General features: G+C 46.0%; 1 protein-coding gene across 2 annotated transcripts in view; it reads right to left on the bottom strand.

Moving 5' to 3' along the window:
• npr2 (natriuretic peptide receptor 2) overlaps positions 1-16380 on the bottom strand; it is a 34364-nt gene extending 17984 nt beyond the window's left edge. For both annotated transcript variants that reach the window (XR_014750841.1, XM_084693327.1), the window contains exons 1-9: positions 15399-16380; positions 12354-12535; positions 11294-11407; positions 10814-10949; positions 10478-10572; positions 7832-7967; positions 7421-7502; positions 3726-3846; positions 1629-1703 (exon numbers count right to left, since the gene is read on the bottom strand). Coding sequence is in view for 1 of the 2 variants with exons in the window: in XM_084693327.1 (XP_084549453.1) it covers positions 1629-1703; positions 3726-3846; positions 7421-7502; positions 7832-7967; positions 10478-10572; positions 10814-10949; positions 11294-11407; positions 12354-12535; positions 15399-16104 (1647 nt within the window). In the remaining variant the exon portion in view is untranslated. The remainder of the gene's footprint in view (positions 1-1628; positions 1704-3725; positions 3847-7420; positions 7503-7831; positions 7968-10477; positions 10573-10813; positions 10950-11293; positions 11408-12353; positions 12536-15398) is intronic.
• Between the last annotated feature and the right edge of the window lie 67 nt (positions 16381-16447).

Raw genomic sequence — 16447 nt, 5'->3', positions numbered from 1 at the left:
TTCTTAGACTCTCAGTCTGTCACCGTGGCGTTTGAGCGCCCCCCCCCCCTCCCAGGGAGCAGCGTAGAGGGACCCCCCAGGGAGCAGAGCAGAGGGACCCCCCAGGGAGCAGAGCAGAGGGTCCCCCCAGGGAGCAGAGCAGAGGGACCCCCCAGGGAGCAGAGCAGAGGGACCCCCCAGGGAGCAGAGCAGAGGGTCCCCCCAGGGAGCAGAGCAGAGGGACCCCCCAGGGAGCAGAGCAGAGGGACCCCCCAGGGAGCAGAGCAGAGGGTCCCCCCAGGGAGCAGAGCAGAGGGACCCCCCAGGGAGCAGAGCAGAGGGACCCCCCAGGGAGCAGAGCAGAGGGTCCCCCCAGGGAGCAGAGCAGAGGGACCCCCCAGGGAGCAGAGCAGAGGGACCCCCCAGGGAGCAGAGGGACCCTGAGAGACACGTCGCCTGACAGACAGGCTGAGGCAGCAGCAAGAAACAACCTTTAAAGTCCCACAGCTACAATCGCAGGTGTGGAGAATTCTAGGAGGCAAGCAGAGCTACAGCCTCTACTCTGGAGGTGCTCTAATCCACACGGCTGCTTCTATGGCAGCGTTTCGACCACAGGAACTGCCCCATGGAACTAGGAACTGCCCCCCCCCGGAACTCACTGTGTTTCCACCGCAGGAACCAGGGTCTAGATTAAGTTCCGTGTAGCAAAAAGCCAGCTTGTGGGTCGGGATTGAAGCACTCACAGCAGCAGAAGTATTTCAACCTCCTTTTTTTGTGTGTTCTTGAAGGGGTAACGAGGCTCCAACCGAGGTGTGGATGAGAGGCCAGCCTCACCTCAGCCTCTCCCCAGCCTCACAGCAGCCTCACAGCAACCTCAGGAAGCAGGAAGACTGAGAGGAGATACTCTTGTCCAGACTGACCTCCCTCCCTCCCTCTCCTTTCCCTCTCTCTCTCTCTCTCTCTCTCTCTCTCTCTCTCTCTCTCTCTCTCTCTCTCTCTCTCTCTCTCTCTCTCTCTCTCTCTCTCTCTCTCTCTCTCTCTATCTATCTGTCCTTTCTCTCTCCCTGTCTCTCACTCTCTCTCTCCTTCTATCTCTCTGTCCTTCTCCCTACCTCTCCTTTCTCTTTCTCTTCCTCTCTTTCTTTCCCTGTCTACCTTTCTTACTCTCTCCCTCCCTCCCTCCCTCCCTCCCTCCCTCCCTCCCTCCCTCCCTCCCTCCCTCCCTCCCTCCCTCCCTCCCTCCCTCCCTCCCTCCCTCCCTCTCTCCCTCCCTCTCTCCCTCCCTCCCTCCCTCCCTCCCTCCCTCCCTCCCTCCCTCCTTCCCTCCCTCCCTCCCTCCCTCCCTCCCTCCCTCCCTCCCTCCCGCTCTCATTCTCTCCCTCCCTCCCTCCCTCCCTCCCTCCCTCCCTCCCTCCCTCCCTCCCTCCCTCCCGCTCTCATTCTCTCCCTCCCTCCCTCCCTCCCTCCCTCCCTCCCTCCCTCCCTCCCTCCCTCCCTCCCTCCCTCCCTCCCTCCCTCTCTCCCTCCCTCCCTCCCTCCCTCCCTCCCTCCCTCCCTCCCTCCCTCTCTCCCTCCCTCTCCTGTGCAATGCGTGTGGGTGGATAGTAGTGAAAGGCAGTTGATAATGTCAGAACTCAGTCAAGACTTGCCTTAAAATAGCCTGTTTTGGCAAATAGCTGATATTTTCCATGAGCAGTTATCAAGGAGCCGTAGCTGGAACCTCTCTGGAAGACAGAAAGAGAGATAGAGAAAGATAAAGAGAGATAAATAGACAGAGCAAAAGAGAGAGAATGAGAGAGAGAGGGGGAGAAAGAGAAACGGATACAAAGAAAGACAGAATGAGAGGAGAGAGTTAGAGAAAGAGAGAGGGAGGGAGGGAGGGAGTGAGAGAGACACAGTGAGAAGGGTTAGCCATCATGTACAGTTTCTCATCTTTACAGTTTGATAGGATATAAGCAAATCAGCCTAATTCTGGTTATCTCATTTCAATACAAACACTGCAAAAAAAATGGTGAATTAATGAAAAATATAGACCGAGAGAACTACTCCAATACATAAGACCCAGACGCCCTTTGAAATAATGTTTGTTAAGGAAAATACCATGTTTTTAAAACCAAGGGGGGATATGCTTCGGAACACAAAGGAAATGAAGTGAGTGTGCTGCATGAAAAGTGCCAGAATGTTCCAGAGAGTTTGTAGAGAATGCATATATTGGCAACACGCAGCACACTGGAAAATACTCTGGTCTGGAAAATGAGCCTGTTTTCCAGCAGTGTTACACCAGGACCAGGGAGAGAGAACGACCAGGGAGGACCAGGGAGAGAGAACGACCAGGGAGGACCAGGGAGAGAGAACGACCAGGGAGGACCAGGGAGAGAGAACGACCAGGGAGGACCAGGGAGAGAGAACGACCAGGGAGGACCAGGGAGAGAGAACGACCAGGGAGGACCAGGGAGAGAGAATGACCAGGGAGGACCAGGGAGAGAGAACGACCAGGGAGGACCAGGGAGAGAGAACGACCAGGGAGGACCAGGGAGAGAGAACGAGCCCTGAAGAAGGTGAGAGAACACTTACACATGTGTGTGGGTGTGTTTGGGTGTGTGGGTGTGTTTGGGTGTGTGTGCGTGTGAGTGTGTGTGCATGTGTGTGTGCATGTGTGAGTGCGTGGGTGTTCATCTATACCTGCACATGTGTGTGTGTGTGTAATCCATAGGAAAAGCATCAGTCCTCAGACAACACTCTGCCTAACCTGATGGTGGAGGACGTGAGGCAGCAGAACACACACAGGATCTCAGGTCTGACAGGAGCTTATTTTAACAATCATTTAATATGTGTCTGCTACCGCACACCCAGCCACCTTCAATAAACACTGGGAAGACTTTCAAGAATGTGTAAACTAACAAAGGACTTGGACAGTCACTCTATCTCTCCTTCTCTCTGTCTGTCTTCACCTCTCTCTCTCTCTCTCTCTCTCTCTTTCTCTCTCTCTCTCTCTCTCCCTCTCTCTCTCTCTGTCTCTCTCTCTCTCACTCTCTCTCTGTATTTCTGAACAGCTTTAGCACAGTGTGTCCTTCGTATCATAATGTAACTCGAGCATGAAATATTCAAATGGCAATCTGGTATCCTCCAGTGTGCTGTTAAACATTGATGACGTCAGTAATAGTACCACAGACACACACGCCGTGTTTGTTTGAGCAGCTTGCGTGTGCAAGGGTTCAGGGTTATACTGAGAGTCTTGAATGTTTCAGCTAAATGAACATCATGAGCTCACAAAGAAGCCTTCAGATCTGCCAGAACAACAACGTCTTAATCACCCACTCAGGACCTCACCATTACTACTGACAAAAAGATTTAGCCAGAGAAAATTAAACCAGCACATTGAATCATGGCATAGAATTGCTCTCATTTAGGAGACGCTTTTATCCAAGTCAACGTGCAGTGCCAGGGGGATTTGAGCCTGCGACCTCTTGAGATGCGGTTAAGTGCTCTAACCACTGAGCTCTACCCTCTCATAGTTTGAGATCTCTCAGAGGGAAGGATGAATAATGTGGTGGTGTTTAGTAATCAGAATCCTGAGTGGTGGGGCTGTGTGTGTGAGGGTGTGTGTGTGAGAAGTGTGTGTGTGACAGTGTGAGGGTGTGTGTGTGAAGGTGTGTGTGTGAAGGTGTGTGTGAGGGTGTGTGTGTGAGAGTGTGTGTGTGAGGTGTGTGTGTGAGGGTGTGTGTGAGGTGTGTGTGAGGGTGTACCTGAGAGAGCGTGAGGCGGCTGCCTGCTCTCTTGTGGTACTTGTTGGGGCTCTGAAACTGCAGGTCCTCCCATCTGATCCTCCACAGCATCCCAGCCAGCTCCTTCTCCAGCTTCAGCTTCCTGGACACACACACACACACACAGCAGCACACACACACACACACACACAGCAGCACACACACACACACACACACACACAGCAGCACACACCAGCGGGGTGGCGTTAACAGGGTCAGACCAGTTGCACACTTTTATCAAAGCAACGTACGGATTTGGGGGTGGGTGGGGGACTGGGGAACGCTTGATCTGCAGTCAGTGTAGTGTGTGGATGTGACTGAGTGTTGTTGCAGTCAGATGTGAGTGGGATTAGGATGTGATTGGGTCTGTGCAAAGATCTAATTTCCTCATCAGACTGTGGACCTGGGCTGCTACACAGGTCGTTTATCATTTTTGGCATAATCAAACCAGATAATCCTAATGAGTTTCCTGAGAGAATCATTTTCATTTCAGAACTCTTTAACTTTATCTGACATCTCAGTGGTCTAGCTGTCAACAGCCTTTATTTTTCCAGAAATAAGTTAAAATAAGCTGAGGTAAACATGATTGATGCTGACCGCTGATTGAATGCTTGCTTCACTCTGAATCTAACGAACGTTGGCTTGATAACTGGTCAATATACACACTTTAAATAACTTGAAACATTTATGGAGTTTCTCATTTTTAGGTCACTGATGTCGGAAATGCTTTTGGAGGGAGTGTTATTTTTAAACACCAGTTAAACTGGCATTCACTCTGAAACTCAGGAGAAAAAAAACGATCTCAGAGAGTCAACACATCTGGTGTGGATCTCAGAGGATCATGTGTTTTCCTAACATTCACCGTCTCGCTCCTCGAAAGAGAGAGCATGTTTTTAAAAATCCAACTTTTTTTTTTCTCAAGCAGCACAGTTGAAAATGCGGAGGAGTGAGGATTTCGGGGAAGGAAAATCATTATTAGTTTGATACGTTTCAAATGAAAAAAAGAAAGAGCAGAGCTCACACATTCCAGCCCGATCTTAAAGGTGTAAAACACTTCCAGATGTCTGCCGTGACTTATTGCAGCGTTTGCATATTGGTGTATTTTTACCATTCGACTAAAAGCCATCTTAGTTGGCCCCAAAATGAGCCTTGATTTTTTTTCTCCTGGGCTGATTTTGCAGTCAAACTGTCAGAAAACCTTTGCAGTGTCTTAGAAATGAGAAAACAATTTAAGACACAGATCGGGGGTGTCTTTTCCCAGGAAAAGGAAACCTCCAGTCTAGATGGACTGCACTCTGAAGGTCACAACACAGAGTTTTTGTCAACCCTGATCTGTCGCGCACAGGTTGAGAACAATCCACAGCAAAATTCAATACTTTCTCAAATTACTTTTGAGGTTAACTATTCCTAGTATTCCTAAGTGAGAAACAGACCATCTTCCCGTGACCCGACACAGATTTGAATCTGTCCCAGAAAAGCATTTCAACAACATGACAAGTGGTTGTCAGTTTAGATTAAAAAAAATATTCATATCAGATGATTTGTGAACGGAGAAAGAAAACTTAGTGTTTCTGTCACGTGGTGTGTTTGTAGTCAACCAAGTGTACATGAGGTCAGAGGGCTCAGAGTCACAGGACACAAGCAGATCTGAGGAGAAGCAATATCTTGCCTTAATTATATCATAATTTACATATATAATAAATTATATATCGAAATTGTACGTCATATATCTATGACAACATACAATACATGATATGTATGTGTATGTTTACATTTTTGTATTTAACATATTCAAGGAAAATTATAATTTTATCTCGTTCATAGAATAAAGGAGAACTCATGAAAAAACTATACCAAGAAATCATGAATAATTTAAATAACTTAAACAGTGGCTATTTAATTTTTAATAAATAAACGACGTTCATGGACATGTCAAAACTGATAAGATTGGTTTGAGACTCATTCCTTCGCAGAAAATAATTTTATTAAAAATAAAGTAAATTAAAAAGCCTAATAACTAACTAACCTTTAACTTACGAAAAGGAGCTCCTAATCTAGATCAGAAGACTGCACGAAACATGAGTTATGAAACCCCAAAACCTCTCTTCTGACAGTCTCCCACGTCAACTCAGCTCCACCAGACAAATCAACTATTTGACTTGAAATCAAGGGTTTGATTTGATCTGTCTACGGTAACTAACATATGCAAAACCCTTAGTTTGTGGACGGTTATTAAATCCCTTGGACCGCGCTTGTGTTCAAGCATGGAAATGTCACATCATTGTTGGTGAACGCTGCAACCTTTCATGGCATGCAGGAAACACCATTAAAACAATTATTTCTCTCCTCTCCTTAAAAAAGAGTATTTTCTATTTAAAGACCTTCGTTTGGAGAGTTCTGGCAGGTAGGCCAGTGTAGGTAGCGAGGGGCTCCACAGTAGGGCTATTGTTTCCTAAATCTCATGTGTGGATTGGAGCAAGCAGCCACAGAGCAGTCGGTTGTGCTTGACATCACCCCGCTACCACAGTTACCAGCAGCCCAGTCGCTCTTCATTAAAAAGCGACGCCGACCGTCCAAAAAGTTAAATCAATCGAGCACTGTGGGAAACGCATGAAAGCAAATGGCTCGGGAAAGGGGTTACATTTGAGTGAAATGTGAAATGTGTCTAAACTCCACGGACACGACCTCTGTCTCGGTTCCCAGTCTAAACCAGACAGGCCCTTCAGAGTAGGAGACTTATAGAGAGGGTTTGTTGTGGTGAAGTAGAAAGCTATATTAATCAAGCCCAAAAACTGGCTATGCGCCGATTCTCGTCGATTCTCAAAGCGTTGCGACGACAGAAGCCATTATGAAAATCAATTTCTGGTTTAATTTGCTAAAATCTTCTGCGGTAGGCTAAATTATAATTGAGAAGCCTTAAAAAATAGGCTTCTGTAAATTGAAATAAGCGCAGCAAGCAACAGGAGAAGGTCCAATGATGGAGACCAGTAATTAACCTGAAATAAGAATGTTTGCATAATTACGAGAACCACATCATGCAAAATGTTTAACCCTCGTCGTCCTGTCAGTGATAGTGAGCCGCTGGTCGGGGAACGCCCAGGCGGAGCAGTCTAATCTTCCCAGAATTACATTTTGTTTCGAGACAGAATGGCGGGTCGCCAACCAGTTACTTTAAGAAGAAGTTAAGAGAAGCATATTGAAATGTTTCTGTGGTGTTTCCAGGGTGTTGTACGAAAGCAGATGTGCTACCGTGGGCAACACACCAACAACTAATTTAGCGATCGCTGGAAGTTTAGTCAGACTGAGGACTCGTTCTTAAATATGACCGGAGAAGAACAACTAACAAACGTGTTAATGATTATTCTGGGGTCTTACTGTAGATACCCCCGGCCAGGTACCTGAGTTCGCCTTGGCAACGGACGTACTGCTCCAGCGCTTCTATAACCCCATCACACGCTGAGCCGTTACTATGGCAACAACATGGAGAATTCCTTCCTGTCACCTAGTTGCGCTGCCCTATAAAACCCCTCTTTCCAAACACACCGTCTCACTCAGACTTTCTACGAGACGAAAGACGCTCATGTCTTTGGAACAAAGGACACCCCGTTTGAGGTGAAATAACCTTGTAAAAGATGATGAAATTAAAAGCCGGCCAGGGGTTGACCTGAACAGCCTACCTGTAGATAAGAAAGCTGGAGATTCCGAAGATGATGAGGGCCAGTCCAGAGCCAACTGCCACTATCCCCAGCACTTGGAATTCTAGCAGGGAAACATAACATGCAACTTTATAAAACCATCATCAACCTGGGTCGTCATAGTCAGCAATCAAATGCTCTAACCACTGAGCTTCTCCTACAGACAGGTGTAGTTGAGATGTGGTTATTGTGCAGTGTGACTGGTACATACACATTCATTCATTGACTCTGACTAGCCAAACTTTGTTAAAACAACGACTTTTGATCCTCTCCTGTGCTTACCATTTGCAGCATTTGCATAATGGTTTTTGGATAAAAGGGGTCTGCTAAATGAATAAAAAGCCTTAAAATACTTAAAGAGTTAGCGTGGCGCCAGCATGGAGTGGCCTGTACCATCGTTGCAGGAGGGGTCGTGGGGGGTGAAGACACAGGGAGGGTTGTCCGGGGGAGGGTGTCCGCTGGGCCAGTGGACGCTCTCTACAGGAGACCACACAATCTCCCTGCTGGTGCCGTTGTAATGAGCCACGATCTGCAAACCACAGAGGAAGAGAAGACTGTTATGATCCAACATTTCTCACCGTCATGATCTCAAATCGGCCACTTTATCCACAGTAATTCGTAATTGTAAAAATGCCCCTTACCTCTGAATTATTGAGAACATTGTCATATTCCCTCTCATTATTTAGCCCAGGTGAAGAACAGAGAACTGAGAGTGAATTTTTTAATAAATGAAATTATTATAAAGTGCATGCATTATGCTAACGAGGTGCTTTTCATACAAACTGCTGTGATGCGAGTCGAGCAAAAACACCACTCTCCTCTCACGGAACACGGAAGTGTAGAGTGACTAGCAAGGGATGTGTTTCAGATTCAGGAGGGGTGGGGTGTTTCAGATTCAGGAGGGGTTGGGTGTTTCAGATTCAGGAGGGGTGGGGTGTTTCAGATTCAGGAGGGGTGTTTCAGATTCAGGAGGGGTGTTTCAGATTCAGGAGGGGTGGGGTGTTTCAGATTCAGGAGGGGTTGGGTGTTTCAGATTCAGGAGGGGTGGGTGTTTCAGATTCAGAAGGGGTGGGGTGTTTCAGATTCAGGAGGGGTGGGGTGTTTCAGATTCAGGAGGGGTGGGGTGTTTCAGATTCAGGAGGGGTGGGGTGTTTCAGATTCAGGAGTGGTGATGTTTGCCCTCACCCGGGTCCAAACCGTCACCTCCGACTCCCCAGGCATGACCACTGCCAGCTACGCCAAGAAAAAGCTAGAGATTCGCTGGCGCAGGTGGCCTGCATGCATAACCGAGGAGTGAGATGAACCCCTCTATACTGACTCCACTGGTCGACATGTTGGCTGCTTCGTCCAGACGAGAGAAAGGGCGGCCCCATTGAGTCAGTTCATTAAACTGTGTTTCTGTTTAGGGAGTCGAACTAGTCAAACGAATGAATCAGTTCAGGAGTCGGAAACACTGGAGCTCATCCAGTCACTGCTGTCCAGGTCCACTGATTTAGGATGAATTATTTAGTTTGACTCTGGACTGGTCTATAGATGTAGTTACATCTGAGGTTTCTCTAATTTTCACAATCACAATGACTCTTGCTTAGAGACTTGTTGTTGGTTAGTGGTAGCTGATTTAAACTGTTGTATTCGCTGCGAAATATTCTATTTTAGTTATCTTACTTTTACTTTCTATTTTACTGTTGCTTGCTTTTCTACAGGTACACTTGCACTTTGAGATTCATGTTGTTTAATTGTAACTTGCTTAACTACATGCTCTTATGGTTCTTCCCTTTGGCACTTATTTTTGGGTTGTTCACAATGTGTGCTTCGTGTTTTGGCTACCCACAATGCTTTGGGGCTATCTTGTTGTTATTATCAGTGACCTATGCACTTTGTAAAGCTCTCTCTTGGAAGTGGCTTTGGATAAAAGCGTCTGCTAAATGAATACATGTAAATGTCATGGCCCCTGGACCATCTCCCTGGAGGTTATAGTACTATTTCACGAGTTTTTAACATTTGTTTTTGATTACATCAATGCACATAGACAAACAAAGCATTGATTTCTACCATACACATACCTCCGTCTGCAAAAGAATTTCGAGAGAAATTCTGGTGACAGTAATTACAGGAATGGGAGCATATGGAGTGAACTAGACGGCTCCACAGAAAGCAGTTTCTCTATTATTGTTATTCATTTCCCCTGGGTTTACTCTTCAAATTCCAAATTTATCATGAAACTATTCATTAATCATAAATAATACATTTTGACTACAAACTTTTGCTTCTTCGTATTTGAAATATTCAGCACATAAAAGTAGAGGGAAGCCCTTTGAACACATCTACAGGATCCTCTGCTTGGTCAGCAAAACTTAGAAAAGCTGAAAATATACAAACTGGTAATTTTTTACGTGAAAATTCAAGCTGCTAAAAATGTAAAAAAAACAATAACTCAGAGCTCCAGTGTTGAACAGAACATTTACATGTCTACTGTGGGCTTGAAACCGCCGATAACGACACCATATCTCCAGCGACCAACAAGAACAAATAACGCAAGTTCACTAGCTGGGCTGGATATTAGCACAACACAATAACACACTATCAGCAACGACAACCCCACAGTTAGTTTAGGACCTCAGTGTTCCTAATGAGCACAGCTTATTCAGACTGTATCAAATAATTGGGCTTTGCAGCACTTACGTAAATGAGTAACAAATGTATTTAGTAACATTCATAAAGTGCTGGTTCCTGCGCTGCAGCAACAGTGATCAGGGTTTATGATGAGACTATGGTGAACAAACCCAACCCCTAAACTAAACAGCAAGCTTACTTTTGTCTGCGGGCATTATTGGCACAGAAACAGCAGCGTTTCCTCTGAACTGAACGTGTATTTGCGGTCCTGATGGGTCAGTAACAGTTTGTGAGTATGAGATGCATACCTGTGGTTTTTAAGAGAGGCTATGAGGGCTCAGCCTGATTGGTCACTCACCCCGTACTCTCCTGTGTCCTGATTGGTCACTCACCCCGTACTCTCCTGTGTCCTGATTGGTCACTCACCCCGTACTCTCCTGTGTCCTGATTGGTCATCGTCCACAGATTGAAGTCGGTGTTCCTGGCGTTGTTTTTGTCTGTGGTAACAAGTCCCGTCACTCCTAAACCGGAGACAGAGGTCAGATTTAGAGTTAAGGTCAGATTGTGATGCACACTCCCTCAACACCAACAGGACCATTTCACTCTAAATCAGTCCCCTCCCTTCCCCACCTCCCCCACCCCCAAAAGAAATATGATGACAATTAACTTGTCTGCATGGATCAACACAGACTGAATACAGGAAAAGCCCCATGGCCACATCTCCAGTAGTAACAGGGTGCTGTAAGCCCCCTGCCTCCCCACCCCAGAACTTGAGCCTCTGCATCCTCTGGGTGATGGCGATGCCATCGCTCTGTGAGCCGCCCTCGGCCAGGACCTCCTCCAACGCCTTGGCGTACATGATGAACCCATCGTAGAAGCAACCGGAGATGAAGTCCATCTGAGGGGAGGAGAGGGGAGGTGAGGGGAGGGAAGTAGGGGAGGAGGAGGGGAGGAGGGGAGGGGAGGAGGGGAGGGGCAGAGAGGAGAGAGGAGAGCAGGGGAGGGTGTTAACTTGGCTCAGAACACACCAATTTGACTGAATGAAAGAAAGTCAATCATCGCGCTTAAATCACAGCGATATCAGATCCTCCAGGTTTCACAACACATGTTCTTATCTGCTTGGAACAACGATGTGCTTTTCCTGAATCTGGAACGCAATCAAAGGTGTGATATCCTTTCAGACAAACAAACACAGTTTGCCGGTTCCAACGCAGCGCCGCGGCACGGTTTCAAAGGCCTCACCAGCGAAGGCTCCATGTTCACATCAAAGTCTCTCTGGGCTCGTTTGTGGAGCTCCGTCTGGAAGGTCTTGTACTCTGGGACATCAGGCTCGCGGTAGGTCACCACAAACACAGACTGGGGACAGAAACACAGGCAGGAGGATGAGAGTCACCACAAACACAGACTGGGGACAGAAACACAGGCAGGAGGATGAGAGTCAGGTGGTTCAACTGAGGGTACCGTGTAGGCTGAGGCCTTACCGCAAGGTCGGAATCTAGCCTGGACCCTGCTGTATGTCCTCTCCTCTCTCTGTTTCTCTCTCTCTCTCTCTCTCTCTCTCTCTCTCTCTCTCTCTCTCTTTGTCTCTGTCTTTGTCTCTGTGTCTGTCTCTGTCTCTCTCTCTGTCTCTCTCTCTGTCTCTCTCTGTCTCTCTCTCTGTGTCTCTCTCTCTCTCTCTCCCTCTCTCTGTCCCCTCTCTCTGTCTCTCTCTCTTTGTCTCTCTCCCTCCCTCCCTCTCTCTCTCTCTCTCTCTCTCTCTCTCTCTCTCTCTCTCTCTCTCTCTCTCTCCCTTCCTCTCTCTGTCCACTCTCTCTGTCTCCCTCTCTCTCACTTTCTCTCTCTCCTTCTCTCCCTCTCTCTCTCACTGCCTTTCCTGTCACAGTTTGCTTTGCATTAATAATTCAAAAAACGAGATCTTTATAAACAATTATGAGAATCCAGAAACGCATGGGTGGATTTCACAGAGCATCATGAGAAAACCCTGTATTCAAATCTTCAACTTCTTTATGATTTGTTTCTGGGGTAAAAAACGTGAGACGCTGCAGTAATACCTCAGCCTACATGGTACACGCATTTATCTTGGGAGCCCCACTGATTCTAGTGCATACAGCCAAATAAGAACCCAAATGTAATTTTCTGTGAAACCCTGTAAGGTTGACAATTACTTTGCTGTAACACAAAAGCTATAACATCTCAATCAAAAACTCGTCAGAGAGGAGACTCTTTTTGCTGTTGTTTTCTGTATAAAAGAACAACTTATAACAGCTTTCATCCACAGTGATGCACAGGACGGGATTCGAACCTTGAAGACCTTGATGGGATCGGCCCACTGCGGGTCCTTGTTCTGCCAGGGCTTCAGCTCCGCCAGGCTCTCAGCGAACACGTCCAGGTAGAAGATGGCGTAGTTCTCGGGGTCGGGGATTTCCTTCTGCACCAGCTTCATGATGCTCAGGAACGTGTCAAGCGGACCACATAAATACACGACTGAAAAACAACAAGGTCACACAGCATCAAGAAAAAAACAATGTTTTTGTTTGGCTGACGGTTTCAACCAGAGAGGGGGGGGGGGGGACTGGAACCTGTGACCTCCAAACCTACAGTCAAGAGCCATAAACCCTCAGTTTCGGGCGAGAAACAGCATATGCAAGCTCACGTAGTAATCACACAAACATTAGGCCTCCCTTCTGCATCGTAACTCCACTGTGTTTTAATGAGGCCTGTCTAGTAGTGCTACTTCCTGTTACTACATCTGCTACTTCCTGTGCGAAATCCGTCAGAGAGATGGCAGCTAGAGGCCAGCCAGTCCTCCCAGCTAGCAGACAGTTCTTGAAGAGTCAGACCAGGCTGGACACAGACCGCCACTCAGACACCGACTCTCGTCTGGTCCAGGTAGCCTCGCTGCTTCCTGGACTGAGCCCAAAACAAACTCAGAAAAAGACACACGACTAAAGTTCAATCCCCCTCCGCGTTGTAGGCATCTACTGTGTCTGAGGCGAATACGACGCACATCAACATGGTTTTGTACATTTAGTTTGTACTTAAAGGCAGTCTTTCGAGGACGTACACTACCCGCCTCCCAACTCTGCAACAAAGCAGCACTTTCTCCCTCGTGACTCATACTAACGTTTACCTAACGCACTGACTAACTGACGGAAAAACTTTGTAGATTGCACTCCTACAAAATAATATGTATGACTGGAATCTGAATACACTTTGCTATTTTCAGCCTAATGGTTGAGATTAGCCAGACGTCATCATGTTTAGGTTGTGTGTGTGTGTGTGTGTGTCTGTTTTATGATTGAGTTTACTCACACACTTATTGCATCGTCTGTTATAAAGGGGATTATCACCTATACTTTTGTGGTTTTAGATTCTAATCCATTCAAGACGCTTCTAATGACTTGCAAAAGAACACTTCCTGGTAAGCTACGTCTTGCATGAAGCATCTCCTAATGTTTCTGCAGTAACAATCATCCACAAACACAACGTCCATTCAGGACTCAACTGACTCCATCATACCAGGAGGAAACCCTCTGACCTCCGACCTCCGCTCTTGTTCTATGGTAGTTGTGCCAGGGGGAATCACACAGGAAACCCACCTTCTGTAATGATGGTTGAAGCAGATCCCTATTATGCAGCTGTGTTCCCCGTCTGGAACAAACACACACACATGCTGCTCTACAACAGACACACAGCTTGGTGACTTCCTAATATCTAACCACTTGACACTGCTCTCCTCACTGAGCATTGAGACAAGAATCTTTTTAAAACATAATTGTATTCATACTGTGAGACAGGTACTAGACACGTTAGCTGTGTATTAGTCATTCTTGCCCTGATGAGTCTATCATATTATTAAATAACCTAGAATATTATGCTCTAACACCATCTGGGCCTGATTCACTGTGTTTTACAAATGTAAACAATTTCTTCAGCCCTGGTGGAATCAACTGTAGCTAGAGACCCCTCTGAGACAGAGAGCTTCGGAGTGGAAAGGTTTTAGAGTCTACAACTGGAGGGGTTGTAGTTCTAGAAGTAAAGATGTTCTAGAATCCGAGCACTTGGGTGATACAATCACAGGAACAAAGTGGAACTCATAGCCAGAGCTCCAAGTTTGGACAAGCCCAGACTAAACTATCACCTTCCATTGCCAAGCCTGGACAAGTCCTCACTAAACTACCACTGCTTGGAGGTTTGTAAGAGAGGTTTGGCACAATGCAATAGGCTTTTCTCCTTGATGTCCTCTAATCATCCATTAAGTAGTGTGTTTATTGCACTGTTGGTTAATCTCACTGCTGGAAACAGAGTTGAGAGCTCTAAAAATAAATGGATGAGACTGATGTTTGAGTTAGCAGTTAAATACTTGATACATCACACAGTTATTGTCTCTTGTTAGAGGTCCCCTTTAAAACGCATTTTAAAAAGAAGATTATAGACTTCTAATCTAATCCAACGACAGCAAGTGTGCCGTTTCCATCCTGATGGGTAAAGATGACAACTCTTTAGGTTTATCTCACACGTATTTCATATTTTAATTCTGAAGAAGAGCGTCCTACCTAGCCTGGCGCTGACGTCAGACAGGCCAAGAGCAACATAGAGACGTGCGGTTTGGATCCCTGAGAGAGCGCGAGGCCAACACAGGTCTACAGAGAGGAGCTCGATTAACTTCTGAACACCAACTGTTCTTCTGATGGCCGTTGAAACGGCCATTTCAGCGATTCGATATAAGTGTGTGAATGGTTTTGTGATTTTATTTTCGTAGGATGATGTAGGCTACTGACTCCTTCTGTATCAATGGCTGATTCATGTATTTAGTTAGTTAAAGATATCTGTTGAGAGTGTTGAGAGATAGGTTTGATAAATTTAATGTTCATTTTCTAAAATGTTCTCAAAGAGGGTCTGGTCCGCTCGACATCTTGACGACAGACGCAGACACGCAGGCAGTAAGACGATGCTTTTGAAAATAATATATTAAACACACATGCGCATCACAGTCAACAATGTCTTTCTTTTGACGTTTCTATTATATTCTTTATCAGTTCTGTAAAAAAAGAATGTAAAGAACATTTACATGTAGGCCTAATGGCCTTAATCGAAAACGCAGAAGATGTGATTGTTTATTTGTGATCATATGTAGGCTATATATGTTTATGTTATCCGGTTGGTTATTTGCTTATAATTATGATATATATATATATATATATATATATATATATATATATATATCATGTATATATGTAAACTGCAGTATGGTCTTTCATAAGCTCATGATAATCATAGTGATTGACAGCCCACCGCAGTTCCATGGCAACATGCGTTCATATCTGTGGCGACACTCATGACTTACTTCTTCCGCTGTCTTTCATGAAAGTAATTATCTCTTTATAATCGAATGTAGGTGGGTCTTGATACGGCAATGCTTCCACTGTGATATTTTCAGCCTTTAAATTCACATAAATTCCTTCGGAAAGGAAGTAATATGGTCGGTGGTCTTGTTTTAAGTCGTAGTATGTTAGTATTGCGCGACTGGTCCAATTAAAGTGCGCGTGAAGAGCGTTGGCAAAGTCTCCCAGTTTTGTTGTCGATGGTCCCGTGCGCACAATAGTTTTGAATTCCTCTCCCATGTCAAATCCCCAGGCTGGTCCACCCGCAGTTATCAATGGAAGTTTCCAATGAGACGCAAATCTTCCAACGGAGGCAACGGAGTACACACACCCGGGTCCAAAGAAAGCGTCTGGTTTATTATAAAGTTTGGTATCCACCGCAATTATCTGTGCCTTGTTCTCTGCGCACATACCGGTTTGATCCTCCGTGCTGAAATTCAAGATGTTAAAATGATGACCAATAAGAAGCCCATGCTTCTTATGAAGATTTTCGTGAGCCATAAGGATTGCAGGGAATGCTCGCGCCAAAGCCCACGGATACTTGTGGTAATTTTCGGGAAGCATCACCGCAACTGTGATGTTCGTGCCCGTACTTGGTCGACATCGTGATATAAGGGAGTAAAACACTACCACAAAGAAGCAGTATCCAAGTTCCGTTTTATATCCCATTACTGAAATCCGCAGTTCACAAAGAATCCAGGAAAAGGAACAGTTGCGCGAGTTCACCTGGAGACTGAGCGTGGCAAGACGCACAAGCCTGAAACCAAATCATACGTTTTTGGGGGTTGGTAGGATGTAAGCTTTCAGAAACACCAAGTTATCCAACTCTAATTAAATATCAAAGTTAGTCCAGTTGTGTCAGGTGTCCTGTACTGCGCGTGCCTGCTTCTAGTCCCCATCAGTGTTTTTACGGGCTCGAATACTTCGCGTGCTGACAATCCCAGTCTCCAGTCTGAGAGTGATAACATCCATCCAGATGACTGGAACTTAAATCTCTGCAACCTTCAGTACA

Source organism: Hypomesus nipponensis, chromosome 27 (assembly GCF_054491055.1).
Source record: "Hypomesus nipponensis isolate SF chromosome 27, ASM5449105v1, whole genome shotgun sequence".
Classification (NCBI taxonomy): domain Eukaryota; kingdom Metazoa; phylum Chordata; class Actinopteri; order Osmeriformes; family Osmeridae; genus Hypomesus; species Hypomesus nipponensis.
Note: the sequence above shows the minus strand (reverse complement) of the source record. Positions and strands in the feature narration are given on the sequence as shown.